General features: G+C 40.6%; 1 protein-coding gene across 1 annotated transcript in view; it reads right to left on the bottom strand.

The window, feature by feature from the left end:
* The window catches only part of LOC311175013 (F-actin-monooxygenase MICAL2-like), a gene marked incomplete at both ends in the record, with an annotated part of 52,389 nt that overhangs the window by 23,765 nt on the left and 13,362 nt on the right, over positions 1-15,262 (bottom strand). Inside the window, 3 exons of the mRNA XM_084239871.1 lie at positions 489-582; positions 3,682-3,774; positions 7,293-7,399. Of these exons, the coding sequence (XP_084095997.1) occupies positions 489-582; positions 3,682-3,774; positions 7,293-7,399 (294 nt within the window). The remainder of the gene's footprint in view (positions 1-488; positions 583-3,681; positions 3,775-7,292; positions 7,400-15,262) is intronic.

Below are 15,262 nucleotides of genomic sequence, written 5' to 3'. Positions count from 1 at the left end.
TCTTTATAGAGGTTCTATAAGACAGGAACCACCATTAATCTCATTTAAGGACAAAACAAACATTTATAAAGGTTTAAAACATGTACGTGGCCCTAGGTCACATAGCAAATAAAGGAGGAAACCAATATTTTGGCTCTATGGCTTTGAGTCATTGTATTATTGCCTTGAATGCCTAAATATTTCTTATGAATTCATCCTAATACTTGAATTTCAAAGAACACCCACCAGTAGAAGAAAGCTGGATAAACCAGAAACTCAGCTACACGGTCACCCGGAGGGCCAATACCCCTCAGAATTTCTAATGGAACCATCCAGTAGATTTTGAAAGTGCGAGGCTGCTGTGGGTTCGTACCACAGGTCCATGCTGATAGAGCCACAGCAGGGGACCAGATGTCTCTGTTTCCCCCTGATGGTTTGACCAGCCAGCACTATTATCAGACCACAGATGCAGGCCCGAGCCCACTGCATCCTCTCTGCAGTATGCTTACCTGCTTCTCCTCTCAGCGCTTTCTCCAGCCTCACGCCCTGGATCTCGGAAGCCCTCTGCCGCTCCTCCACCTCCTCCAGTTGCCTCTGGATGGCCTGCAACACCAGGATCACATGTCACATGGGGACTCTCAAGAGTCATGTGTGGGGCTGATTCTGCCACTAACTTTCTAAGAGGAAATGTCCTTGTGGTGTTACCTCTTAGTTGACAGGGTGAGGAACCTCTGAATTTCCAAACAACTAGATCTTGGTGTCTCCCTTCTAGAGTATGAAAACCTAAGGCAAGGACTGTGTGCCCCCAAGTAGACCTCAGCACAAGCTCTTTGGCCAGACCAGCCACACAGGCATGCTCTCAGCACAGGCTATGGGCAAGGAAGGCAGAGCACCCCTGGGTTCCCCAGAGCCCAGCATCTGACTGTGGTCGTGGCACTGGGACTGGAGCTACAGCCACCTCTCAGACTAGGTCAGGGGCTCCTGGGAAAATACTAAGCATGCTCACATTCCATTTCCCCAGGAAAAGCCAGCCGATACCTCCCAAGTGTTGATTTCACATGGGGGCCAGGGCCAGTTCTGGGGCTGGGTGTTCCTTTCTTGGGGTGTGCTGCTCTTCATCTCAGCTACGAACGGGTGCCTATTCTTTCATCAAACCATGAACTAAAAGCCCACAGGCATTTGTTGCAAAGAGGTTATTAAGACAAGCCCCTTAGGCCTTAATTCATTTAGAGACAACTTCACACCTTCCTAGACTCACCAGAGCCACCTATTATGGCCATGGTTATGGGTGGGTTTGCATTTACACATTTTCCTACTAGCAACTTCTCTCTTGGGTATATTAGGAGGAAAAGTAGGGGGAAGCCTTTGCTAAATACAGTTTTCTCACCCCCATCAATTTTCTCTGCCTTCAAACACCACGCTACTGAAAGTCACCTCTCCTGGAAGACTTTGCACCTGGCAGACCAGGTCTATTCCAGGGCCAGCAGCTGCTTGGGCAGGTAGAACGTATTTGTTCTTCTTCCTTTGCCTTACACCAGCGCTGTTTCACTCCTTTTCCTCCTTAACTCAGTCTCTTTCTAAGTCTCCCCTAGATTGGGGCGGGGGTGGGGAGGGAGTAAGGCCTGAGTAGGTGCAGGGCCTGAGCAGTCACCTGGCTAGCTGTTCTTGTCCCAGCTAAAATTGTGCAAGTCTCAAACACAAAATCTGAGAAATATGGGAATTCTATCTAAAATGACTTATAACTTCATGCCCTCTTCTTCTCTCCCTTTTAAAGATAATATGATCATTATAAATCCATCTCTTGTTGGGCCTCCTTGGTGGTGCAGTGGTTGAGCACTGGGTTGCGAAGCTGCCCGCAGCCTCTGCAGGGCTGGTTCGATCCCCGGCTGCTCCCCGGCCACCGGAGGAGGGTCCCACATGGCGCGCAGACCTCTCCTGCCGCCCGCTGCTCCCCTCAGCAGTGTACTTCGGTCCTTCTGCCTGCTCTGCTCCCCGCTCTGGCTCTGGTGAATTCTCTCACCTTCCCTTGCTTCTGACTGTACCCAGTGCTTGTATAAATAAATAAATAAATCTTAAAAAAAAAAAAAAAAAACCAAGACCCACTTTAAAAAAATAAATAAATAAATCCATCTCTTGTTGGCATCATATAGAATTGCTGAAGGAAGAGAAACAGTGACTATAGTACCGATTACTGTGCAATTCTGGCTGGCGGTCATTGTGGGCTAAAGTGTGTGTACACACGCACCCCTCCTATGTTGAAGCCCTAAGCCCCAAAGTGACTATATTTAGAGAGGGTCTTTAAATAAGTAATTAAGGTTAAATGAAGTCCTAATCCCATAAGACTGATGTCCTTATAAGAAGAGAAAACGACACCAGCGCCATTTCTCTTTCTTTCTTGTACACAAAAAACAGGCCAAGCGAGGACACAGCAAGAAAGCAGCTGTGTATATAAGTTAGAACGTGAGGCCTCATTAGAAACCTACCCTTAAGGGCACCTTGATTTTGTCCTTCCAGCCTTCAAGTCTGTGAGAAAACATATTTGTTTTCTCTGACTGTCATTCTTTAGAAACCGAGAATGAAAATTTCAAACATTAGAAAGGGCTGTCATGGTGTTAGAAGATGAGGACTCAACAAGCCGCTGTAATCCTCTGTAACCACCATCCACCATGGCGTGAAAATAGGAGGGGAGATTGCTGAGTTAGCCAATCTATTAATGTATCATGAGGACTTATCTTGCTCGTACAAGAAAAAGTTAAAATGTGCCATGGAAACCTGTTTCAGAAGTTGAAAGTGGACAGAGGGAAGTTTCTGGGGATTCTCCCTGTCTACTAGGTGACTGGGGGTGGCTCTCAAGCCAGTCACTGTGGTAGGTGAGGCAGGCATGAGCTAGAAGGAAGTCTTGCTGTATCCACACCTGGTCTAATTTTTGTGTGTACACAGAGAGAAAGATGGCTCTCTCTTCTCTTTTCTCTTCTTATAAAAATATCAGTCTTATGGAATTAGGGCCTCATTTAACTTCCAGTCCATGCCTGACTTGCACGGACAGATGAAAGGAACAACTGGAGAGAGGGATAGCAGAGCACACTGGAGGAATATGAGTGGTCATTCTAAGTTCTTTTGTCCTAAAACCCTACTATCCTTTAAGGTTGGATCTGTGGCCCACAGGAAAGGGAGAATGCCTTGCCTTTCTGCTTTATTTTGCCTGTCTGTGGCAAAGGTGGGCAGATCAACTTGGGTCAAATCATCCCAGGAAATCTGTATCAGAATCCTGGATACTTAAGTTTTCAGCTCATCTTGGAAGAAGACTGCTGCTAGTAGTTGCTGTTTTAGCAAGACACTGTTAGGAATTTGGGGGCAGGTTGTATTTTTACAGAGAGCAATACTGGGACCCCTGCTCTGTGGCCATCTGGGGCCTGGAGAGTCCCCAAGGCCAAGCGTTGGCTGTTATTCCATGTTTGCGTTGTAGGATGCATGTGTCTGGATGGACAGGAGAATGGGGGTGGACCAGCTCCACATTTAGGCTCTCCAGGCCCTGGCATCCTAGCAGGGATAAGCCAGGCCTTTAAAAGAGGCACATTCTGATCAGCCAGAGAAGAGAGACTGACTTTCCCTCAGCCCACCTTCCCAACACCATACAGACTTCCAAAGAACTTTTAGATTCCCGGGACCCAGCCAGCTCACACTCATCCCTTGCTTTCTGACCTGAGCTTTATAAAGTCTTTTCAATTCTTCTTGTTTAACCAGTTGTTTTGTTGCTTTTTCCAGTTTCCTCCTTCTTCTGAGTGTATTACTCTCCTGCTAAAATCAATGGAAAAGAAAACACAGGTCTGAGAAAAATGTGATTGATATTTACAAAACACTGTCATGGACTCTGCCCTCTCCGCCCAATGATTCCTAGTCACTGCTTAGCTTCTAGAACCATGACATCCAATAAGTCCTCTGTTTTGGTGTATTCTGTATCTATATTATTTCAAATGTGGAAGCCACTAGCCTCCTATGGCCACTTTAAATGAAGCTAGTATGAATAAGCAATTGAATTTTAAATTTTATTTTAATGGATTTAAATAACCACTTGTGGCTAGTAGGTACCAGATTGGGAATGCATGTGTAGCGGGTGTATATATAGGTGTGTAGGTGGGAGTGACTTTAGATAGCATTGATTTAGTTTAAAGGAGGAATAATATAAGAATTATATTCTAGGGGTGGGCGAGGTAGCATTAAAAAAAAAAAGAATTATACTCTATTTAAGTGCCAAGTGCCAAGGCATGATGGGTCTGGGAGAAACACAAACATGATAGCAATTTAAAAAAAAAAAAGCATTTAACCACATTAAATAGTCTTTAAGAGTGACACCATTGCCTAATCCAACCTGAGAATAGAGGAAGGTATCTAAATAATCCAAGTGAAAGTGTTTCTTGGCTTGAGGCAGGCATAAGACCGCTTCCCTCCCTGACTTCCCTTTGCTTGTGCAAACACATCATTAGTCACCAGGATCTGTGTGTGCTCCAGCTTATCAAACTCAGAGCATTCAAAAATGGAGGATTTAAAATAGATGTCTGCATCCTGGTAGCGTCCCTTACAAGTTTTAGACACCAGAAAAAGGTGGCGATCCCTGGTAGTTACCATTCAGAAATTATCGGACTTGATCTGTATGGCAAGTCAGCTCATTTGTTTGACAAATACCCGCTGAGTTTCCAGTGTACTAACCTACATCACACACCCCAGCTCTTATGAAGTGCCTGTGCCAGACACTGTACTGATTGCATCACATATATCATCCCCTTTGTTCCTCAAATTACCCTTATTTGATAAGAAATACCAAGGCTCAGAGAAGTTAAACAGCTTGGCCATGACACAATTAGTAATAAATAGAAACAGGAATGAAGCCCAGGTGTGCTGGATCCAAAACCCCCTTTTTTATCTAGTCTAAACCATCTTTCCTTGTGCCATCCCTGCTTTAGAAAAAAGTCAGTTTCCCCTTAACTTCAGACCACTTGACACCATGTCAGGGCAGCTGCCTCCCCCGCATCATGCCATCCTAGTACTTCCCGGCAGCAGAGCTGCTGAACTCCAGCTGGTTTATCAAGAGCCAGCAAAAGAGAACCAAGAAAAGAAAAGAAAGTCATTTACCACCTCTTATTAAAAGATGCTGACATAGGAAAGAAGGTTGCTTTGTGGACAAATGCTCTGATAGCCTTAAGAAGCACCAGGCACTGTTCTTACAGCCTCCATGGTGATGAGGACTCAGAGAGCAAAGGAAAGAGGCTCAAGGCTAAGGAAGAAGACGTGAAAGGACAGAGAAAGGGAGAGATCTGGCAGGATGAGGACAAGTCACCCGCCCAAGCTCTCAGATGCAGCATTCCTTGGGGAGGACAGGTGGCTGCAGGGAGGGCAAAACAGAGGGAAGAGAGTATCCAGCCTGTCACTGGGTTCCTGCACAAGGTTCATTTGGGCTGACCTGGGCCCAGTGTGACATGGCTGGGGACACGCCAGTAAGGGCCGGAAGAGATTAAAAAAACAACAACAAAAGCAGATGGGAAAAAATTTCCCTCGTTCCTATATCACGAGGCCTTGGGAAGTCCTAAAGAAGTAACCTCATGGGGCCTCCCCGCTGGCACAGGGGGTTGAGCACTGCGCTTTGAAGCTCTCCCCAGCCTCTGCAGCGCGGGTTCAATCCCGGGCGGCCAGTGAGACTCCCACATGGTGCGGCAGACCTCTCCTGTTGTGCCTGCTGCTCCCCTCAGCAGTGTATTTCTGTCATCTGCCTGTTCTGCTCCCTGCTCTGTCTCTGGTGAATCCTCTCACCCTCCCGCGCCTCTGGCCTGTACCCCAGCTCTTGTATAAAAATAAATAAATCTTAAAAAAAAAAAGAAGTAATCCCATGGCCAGCTTCCCCTTCATGACAGCAAGCCATGTCGAAGCCCGGAGAAGCAGAAAACTCTCACCCTGTGAGCTTAAGTGATGGCTGCCTCTGTTTTGGGCCAGAAGGGGCCAAGGAGCAATTCGCAAGTCTTGCCCTATAGCACTGTCCGGCTATTTCCATGTATTTGCACCACTATACTCGTTCTCCGCAAGTGTGGGGTGGCTGATGCTGGGGCCTCTGCCTCATTTGAATACAGATTTAACTCAGGCTCACTAAAGGGGTTGGGAGGGACAATAAGGAACACCAGAAATGAACAAAACAGAATGCATTTATATTGAGCACCCAACTAACTACAGACACCCCACAGTTAGGAATTAGAAATCCATACATATTATTCTCCGCTCATCCTCAATCTGTCTTCTTCCCTTTCACCCTCTCCCTCCCCCATCTCTCTCTGTCTCTCTCACACACCCTACCCTGTCATGCCATGTGCCAGCCCCCTCCTGACTTGTTCCAAGCTGGGCCTTGGGGAGCTAGAACCCCTGAGTGACTTGAGATGACGCCAAAGCTCCTAATGCCAGATATGGAAAAGTTGAGTCTAAGTAAATAAACTTGCTTCTCTCCCTTTCTCCTTGGATCCTCGCTGCTCCAAAAAATAAACACTGCCAGAGCAGTGAGCTGCTTCTCTCTCTACCGGGAGGCATTTGAGGTCCAGCCATTCAGTTCCCCAGCCCCAGTGAAAATGCCCCAAGCCCTGGTGGATAAAGAAAAGAAAGATGTGATTTGGTGGAAAAATGTATGTCTCTGTGTATGTGACAGATACATTGAAAGACATATAACAGTGTGTACATTTTTTATTCTATGGGTCCAGGAAGGGTTGGAAGTGTTCTCCAGAAATACTAATGGTAGTAAAGCAAAGAGGAGGCCTGCCATCTCCCCAGCCAGCACATAGCTAGTCCCTTCCACGGTAGGGACCCTCACATCTAGATGCAAATGCATGGTTCATTTCATATTTCTGATTAGAATAAACATAACATTTTCCATGCAATCTGCCTCTAGTGCTTCTTAAATGAAGCTGTGCTACCCCCCTGGGAAATATGCATCTGCTTGTTGTGATTTTTTTCGATGGTTTGCTTGTTGGACCACATATTAAACCCACTTTAGGAACGGCAGTCGCCAAATGGTTTCAAGTAAATATGTCTGTTTTTTTTTTTTTCTCCCCAATCTGAGACTCTGAGAAAGACAAGCTTCTAAAAGTGAAAAAATAAAATAATTCCTGGGGTGTTCCAGGTAAAAAAAAAAAAAAAAAAAAAGCAGTTGCTGTCAGATGCAATGAAAAGTGATCCTCCTAATGAAACCACCACAGCTGGAGCCCACATTGGGTCTGAAATCTGGATGGTAAACGGCCCCCACAAGCCAAGGCCCTTTTTGGTTTGCCAAGTGTAGTTACCTTTGACCGCAAGCTAGGCTGAGGATCAAATTCTTCATCTGCAGAAGAGGAGGAGGTTGAAGAGTCAGTCCCTGTCACCTGCAATCTGACGGGGATGTGCCTGGGACCTGAAATGGGAAAAGAAAACTCACTGAACTCTTAGCTTCTTTTCTTGCTTCACCCCCAAAGCTGCCTCTCCCTCCTCCCTGCTTACCCAATTCCCTTCTTCCCTGCTGGCCCCTCACTGCACCTGCCATGAGCATGAGGAGGCAGTACCTAAGGGCAACTGAAAATTTGGCCTTCCATGTTAATTACATTTCTGGGTCCCTGCCAAGAGCTTTGCAGCTCTCTTTTCATATTTTTAAAAAAAGGTATTATGCAGAAATCAATTAATTCCTTAAACACCATTTATATGGTGTGTAGCTTAGAATGCATTCAGAGATGAAATCTATTATTAAAATGCATGTTTGAAGTTAGCTGAGTTACCTAAATGCTTGTGTAAGGTTCGTACTGCAGAGTAATTGAATGCAAAAAAGTCAGAGCCAGCTCTTAAACAAATCGCCCTTCTGCGGCTCACAGCATCTGGCACCCATTTTTACTACATGACATCTGCTCAGTGTAAAAGAGCTGGCGTCAGAATGTCTGGTCATAGAAAAAAAAATCCCAAATGTAATCAGAAGCAAAAGGACTCTAAGCCTAAGGTTTTATCACATAGTCTCATGCAACATAAATATTTCATTAATTATGGCTAAACAAATGCCACTTTTATTTTCCCAACTTGCAGATATTATCACATCATCGAAGTGATGATTCAAATGCCAGGAAAGGCAGTTTAAGATAGAGAGGGCTCAACAATGCAGGGCCCACGGGAGAGCCCAACAGGAGGGCTATGCCAGCCTCTGAACAAGAGGTAGATGGTCGGAGGCAGCAAAGTGCCCATGTTAACTAGAATCTCTGTGATCTGGCTGGGGACCATGTGTGATAAAGTCTTCCAGGTGCCACAGGAGGCTTTTATTCTTCTCAGCAAGAACACCTGCCCAAACACATCAACCTGATGCAGGCTTAATGACTAAGATCTGGATTAACCCACTCTGGACACTGAGTATCAGAACAAGCTAGGACTCCAGGGCAGGGAATCTAGTAATCTTTACTCTGCTGTGGCAGCTTATATCTGAATAGACATATGTGTTGGGTGGGGAGGAAGGAGGAGAAGCAACTCCAAGCTGGCTAACAGCCTCTCCAGTCTGCTTTTTCCTCCCCAGAATTTTCAACTATTCACCCCAGTGGGAGAGGCCAGCTTAAAAAAAAAATAAGGGTAATTTTCACCTCCAGGAGCACATTTACATATGCTGCTATTCAAAGCAAAATAATGCAAAACATCTATATAATAACACAGCCTCTCTGGGGAGGGAGTTAACTGTTTTCCGCTTTAATTTGCCAGATGGGGAAGCTCAGGTGAAGAGAGAACTAGAGAGCAGGATAATAATGGAAAAAGTCATTGTTAGCAGTGAGCTGAGATTGTATCCCAGTTGCAGCCACTAAATTACCACTGAGTACTGAGTAAGTTAGTTGCTTCGTAGTCACTTAGTGTGTAAACTTGGAGAACTGACTTTATTTCCTGAATTTCTGGTGCTTAGTTTATTGTGGGTGCTTCAATAAATATTGCCACCAGCAGCAGGCAACTACCTCATTATTATCATTCATCCTAATGAATAATACTGCAATATGTATCCCCCATATCCAAAGTGTGCCTTTTATATGACAACTTTTGTAAGCCAAAATGGCATAAAGCGAAGAAGAAGCCATTATTCTTAATTTATGTAAAAAACATTTTTGAGCATTCCCAGACCCAAAAATAACCTACCACATCATACCAAATAATACATAAAGCCTAAAATAACACTAACATGTAGTAAAAGCGGAAATGGTATTATAAGCACATAGCCTGTACCAAGTAGTTCCTAGGGAAGTAACGTGGAGGGCCACCGGGATGCCGGTGGCCTCTGTAAGAATTCATTACAAAAAACCTTAAATGCTACTTTTGCTTTTTGGCTTTTGTTGTAAAAATAGAAGTCCTCTTTGGATTTCTTTTGGTCAGTGAAAACAGGTACTAATATAGGTTTTTTGTAAAAGGGAAGTGGCATAATTCAAACTATCAAATAGCTGAGGATGCCTGTATTTATAAAACTGATTTAACTTCAACTTATGGAAGAAGAATAACCTAAAGTTGAAACTTTTCCAGTAATTCTCCAAAATAAATTCAATATTCCCATTGAATTTCATTTTGAAATTGAGGAGAAAATATTTCTAAATATTATACATTCCTTAAACTTCTGGCAAAGTTACATAATGTTATATAGTTGTCCCTGAATCTCTTCCCTTTCACTCTTTTCCATCATAGAAACATTCATTCTAGGAGTTTGCTTTTAATTTGCAAAGTTTGGAAAATTTGGCTGCATTGTTCCACTCTGGCTATAATGGAGTGACTGATTCTGGGATTGATCTCCCACCACAAAGCACAAGAAGTCTGGACAAAATATATGAAGCAGATATTTCCAGACACTGGGCAACAGGCAGTATAGAACTGTGACACAGATGAGAGCAGAAGCAAATGAAGTAAAGTCCTACTATCACAGAAGCTTTCTGCCTAGAGGCACCTTCCAAATCACAGTGCAGGTAAGAAAAACCTAAACAGAATAGCAGATTTATTGATTGAAAAATACAAGAGTTCACAGTTTGAGAGGACTGAGGTAGTTGGAATGTGTCAGGGGAAGTATTGGAAAGAAGGGAGCTAATTAGAAAAACTATAGATGCACAGAGAAATGCATGAGGTTGGATAATAGTTGCTGGGAGATTATAGATCACAGAGGAGTAATAGGATAAATTAGCTTAAAAACAAGTCTTGGAAAAAACAAAAAGATCTGCACATTAACGGCCTGCCAATATTCTTTACTGCTTATTTAACATTCTTTTATGAAGAAAGCAAATCTAGATACCCTATGACATAATATTTACAAAATGTAGCAGCCAGTAAGCAGTTACTGGATATGTAAAAGAGTAGGATAATGAATTTTATAATCAAGAGAAAAATCAATCAATAAAAGCAGGGTCAAAAATGACAAAAGTGATGGAATTAAGACAAGGATTTTAAAATAGCTATTGTAACTGTGCTCAATTTAAAAAGAAAACATGAACAGAATGAGGGCAGATGTAAAAGATAGAAAAAAAAAAGAACCAAATATAACCTACATAGATTAAAAATACAAAATACAAAACCTGAAATGAAAATTTCACTGGTGAAGTGGGTCAGATTAAATACGACAGAGGAAAATATTCAGGGAAAGGGAAAAATAGCAATAAAACTACACAAAATGAAACACAGAGAAAAAAAGACCAAAAAATGAATAGAACCTCAGTGACCTGTGGAACAATATCAAGTGTTCTAAAATATATGTGACTAGTGCCAGAAGGAGACAGAGAGAGACAGACGCACAAAAAGTTGATGTATTATTGCTGAAAATCCTCCAAATTTAGTGAAATTTTAAAACCACGGTTCTGAGAAATGTAACAAGCCACAAGTAGGGTAAACACAGAGAAAATCATAACAAGGCTCAGATAATAAAATCCCCAAAAGGATATATAGATAAAATCTTGAAAGCATACAAAGAAAAATGGTAACTGAATGTAGAGAAACAAAGATAAAGATTCTCATTGACATGCTAGAAACTAAATAAGCTAAGAGCTAATGGAACATCATAAAAATGTTGAAAGAAAAATAATCTGTCAATTTATAATTCTATATCCAGTGAAATGATTCCTTCAAAATGAAGCAAAAATAAAGATTTTTAAAAGGAAACAAAAAAGCTATGATATTTGTCATTAACCGATATATACATAAAATGTTAAAAGAAGTTCTATAGCCAAAGGAGTAAACCAGATAGAATGAAGTACTCCAGAAATGGTAAATATAATTTTTTTCATGTTTTTTAACTATCTTAAGAGATAACTGACTGTTTAATGTAAGATATGAAATAATATGAAATGTATGTATTGGCCCCTGTCACCTGCTCCCATTAATATTTGAACTTTAGTCTTATTTCCTGATACAGATCTTCTAAAACTTTCCTGGGTGGCAGGCGCATCTTCTGATCTAATAACATGACTCTTGGTGGATTCCTGGATGGGGGCTGGTTACTGCTGTGATTATAAGTTTGGAACTTTCCCACCTGACCCTTCATCTACTGGAGAGATGAGAAGGGCTAGAAAATGTGTTAATAATCCATCATGTCTACATGGTGAACTCTCCAGAAAAATCTCTAAAGTACAGGATTTGAAGAGTTTCCATGTTGGTGAACACATCCACATTCTTGGAAGTGAAGTACCCCAACTTCATGAGGACAGAAGCTCCTGTTTGTGGAACTGTTCCAGACTTTACCCTGGGTATCTCTTCATCATTCTGTGTATCTATATCCTTTATCATATCCTTATAATAAACTGGTAAGCATAATTGTTTCCCTGAGTTCTGTGCAATTCTAGCAAATTACTGAACCCAAGGAGGGGTTAGAGGGAATCCTTATTTATAGCTAGTTGGTACAAGCAACAACCTGTAAGTGTATAGAGGATTTAAATAAACACTACTAATACATTTGACTTAATTGCTAAGTATATATAAGAACAACACCCCAATAAATAGAGAATATACATTTTTTTTTTGAGCACAGAACATTGACTAAATTGGTAAGAGGGTACAAGTCAAAAGGTTAAGTCTGGCTCTACTGGCACATCATTGACATTGTAAATAAGGTGTTCTCCAGGCTGAGACCTCAGACTAGCCCAAGGTTCTATTCTAGTTCATCCAAGTTGTTGACAAGAATTCCATTCCTAGTGGTTATAGGGGACAAGGCCCATTTTCTTGCTGACTATCAGCTGAAGTTTGATATTAGCTCCTAGAAGTCTCCTGTTGACACTCCCTTTCACAATTATGACAATTTACTTCTTCAAGGCCAGGAAGAACATGGCTTTCTATTGGTTTAGGACTAAAGTACATTAGCAAAATACTGTTACTTAATCACCTCAGGGAAATCCATCATATTCACATTCCCATTATAGTGAAGGGGGTAAGATTATACAGGGCAAACACACCAGGGGGCAGGAAGCGTGGGACCCTCTTAGAATTTTGCCTATTCTAAAACTGGTTGATTCAATTTGTGTACAGCAAAAAACTGCAAAAGTAATCTAAGATGATAAAGTCAGAGAGTAAACATTTTGTTGTGTGGCACATGTATCTTCAAGGTTTTTGGGTGCTTGGAAATGTTCTATATCTTGATCTCAGAAGTGATTACACAAAAGTGCACTTAGCAGAAATTCATTATTTGTGCACTTAATTGTATCTATGTTATACTGCAGAAGAAAAAGTATGCAAAAATAAAAAGATAAGTTCTCAGGGTGCCTTCTTTAATTATATACAAGAATAATAAACAGCATAAAAATTGTATAAAATGAGTGTCGGTAAATTTAGCACAATTTCAAGACTGAGAAGTTTATGTATACTATTAATGTAGAAAGTTATATGTAGAAACAAGAAAAATTAAATTTTCAGCTGACTCCTATTTAAATGATCATAAATTTGAATATACATTTGATTACTGTATTATTTTATTAATAATATAACATTTGTTATAAACTTTATAAAATAATAAAAATAACCAATGGTATTTACTTCAGCAATCCAAGGATGGTTCAATATCAGTAAATCTATTACATAATTCATAATATTAATCAAACTAAGGAGGAAAGATCATCCAATCATCTGAATGATAAATGATGTTTGATAAATTCAAGATGTTTATTGTTAAATTACTTTTAATAAAATAGTAATAAAATACTTTTAATAAGATGGTAATTAACTCAAAATGATAAACTATACCTGGGTCAACCACTTAAGCATCATGCTTAAATGGGAAAACATCATTCTCATTAATGAGATGCATTCTCATCAAGGCTAGGATGTAATCAGGAAATCATTAACACTACTCTCATTAATATTGCTCTGGAGGGCCTCCCTGGTGGTGCAGCGGTTGAGCGCTGGGTTGCAAAGCTGCCCGCAGCCTCTGCAGCGCCGGTTCGATCCCCGGCTGCTCCCCGGCCACTGGAGGAGGGTCCCACATGGCGCGCAGACCTCTCCTGCCGCCCGCTGCTCCCCTCAGCAGTGTACTTCGGTCCTTCTGCCTGCTCTGCTCCCTGCTCTGGCTCTGGTGAATTCTCTCACCCTCCCGCGCTTCTGACTGTACCCAGTGCATATCTAACCAACCAACCAAACAAACAAATAAATAAATAAAGCATGCCTCTATTAAAAAAAAAAAACAACTATTAAAAATATTAAAAAAAATTGATCTGGAGATTCTGGAAACCAAAGACACTAAGGAAACATAATAAATTAGAGGCATGCCACATAAAGTAGGAGGTAGAATTATCACCACTTGCGGATGCTATAATTATATGTTTGGAAAGGACCCGGATGTCAATAAAATGGATAAGTACAAAATTATGATGCAGAACTCAGTAACCTTCACATACACAAACAATACTAGGGAGATAAATGGAGAAGATCTTATTCACAATAACAATACAATTTAACATATCTGGTAATAAACTTAAGAATAAATATGTGAGATCTGTATGACCTAAAGTTTAGAATATTCCTGAGGGTTACAGAAAAGGTAGGAAAAGGTAATTCATATCACAAGTTTGTAAATTATTGCCAAGTGAGTTTGTAAACTCAACTCAATCTTATTAGAAGTATTTCCAGGATTTTTTTTTTTTTTTTGCATCTGAAAGGGCTGTAGTTAAGGTCATTTGTCATAACGAAGAAGCAGGAAGAGCCAGGCAAGTTTTGAAAGAGATCAAAAATCAATTATAATCATTTTCCTACTAGATAGTAAAACAAATTAAAATCTATAATTGTGTAAATAATTAAACCATTGTGGTACTAATATAACACAGACAACTCAATAGAATAAAATATATGGTGCAGAAATCAGTCCAATTACAGAAATTTGATATATGATAAAGATGACATTTCATTTAAGAGAGGAAAAATGCATTATTCACTCAATTATTTTAGGCTAATCAGGAAGCTAATGAAAAAAAAATTAGTTTGGAACCACAGCTTACATTTTCAGAAGGATAATTCCTTGATATAAATATTTTAATGTCAAAAAATTTATAACAAACAAGAAGATTAATAGAAAGTACAAGAAAATTCTTTTATAAACTTGAAAGGAGTTCTTTCTGAACTATGCTATAAAGTCAAAGAAACCATAAAATGAAAAATTGCTCATAACTCCCATGTAAAAATAAGAACTTTATATGTCAAAAGCCACCATAAACAAAGTTAAACACAAAAAAACAGAAAAATACTTGTAATTTGTGTCACAAAAAGGGCTAAATTTCCCTTTTAATAAAGAATCCAAATCCTTCACTAAGAAAAATACCAACAGCTTCACAAAAACTGGACAAGGACAGAAAGAGTAGATGACAGAAGAGGAAATATACACAACTCAGCATATAAAAAGCTGCTCAATCATCTATCAGATTGGCAAAGGTTAAAAAAAAAAGTTGACTAAAATACCAGTCAGTTTAAGTGTAGAAATGTCACTCTCACACTGGCACTACTTCAAGGGAGAGATTTTTGGTGATGCCTACCGAAGCTCCCAATACAGTAAGCAACCTTCATTCCTGCATTTTCATTCTAGGAATTTATCCAACAGATAAATTAAAACATATGCTAAGTGGCCTAAGCTCTCAATTAATTATTGCACCACTGTTTGCAGCAATGAAAGATTTGAAATCCACTTTCCATCATAGATGAATGCCTGCATGAATTATGACACATCTATACATGGAGTACCTTGCAGCTATAAAACAAAGGAGAAAGCTCTTTGTTGTATTATGGAACAGTCTTCAAAAACAAAGCAAAGAAAAAAGTGTAT

The sequence above is a fragment of the Talpa europaea genome, assembly GCF_964194135.1.
Source record: "Talpa europaea genome assembly, chromosome: 1".
NCBI classification, from domain to species: domain Eukaryota; kingdom Metazoa; phylum Chordata; class Mammalia; order Eulipotyphla; family Talpidae; genus Talpa; species Talpa europaea.
The sequence above is the reverse complement of the archived record's forward strand: the minus strand, read 5'-3'. Positions and strand labels throughout refer to the sequence as shown.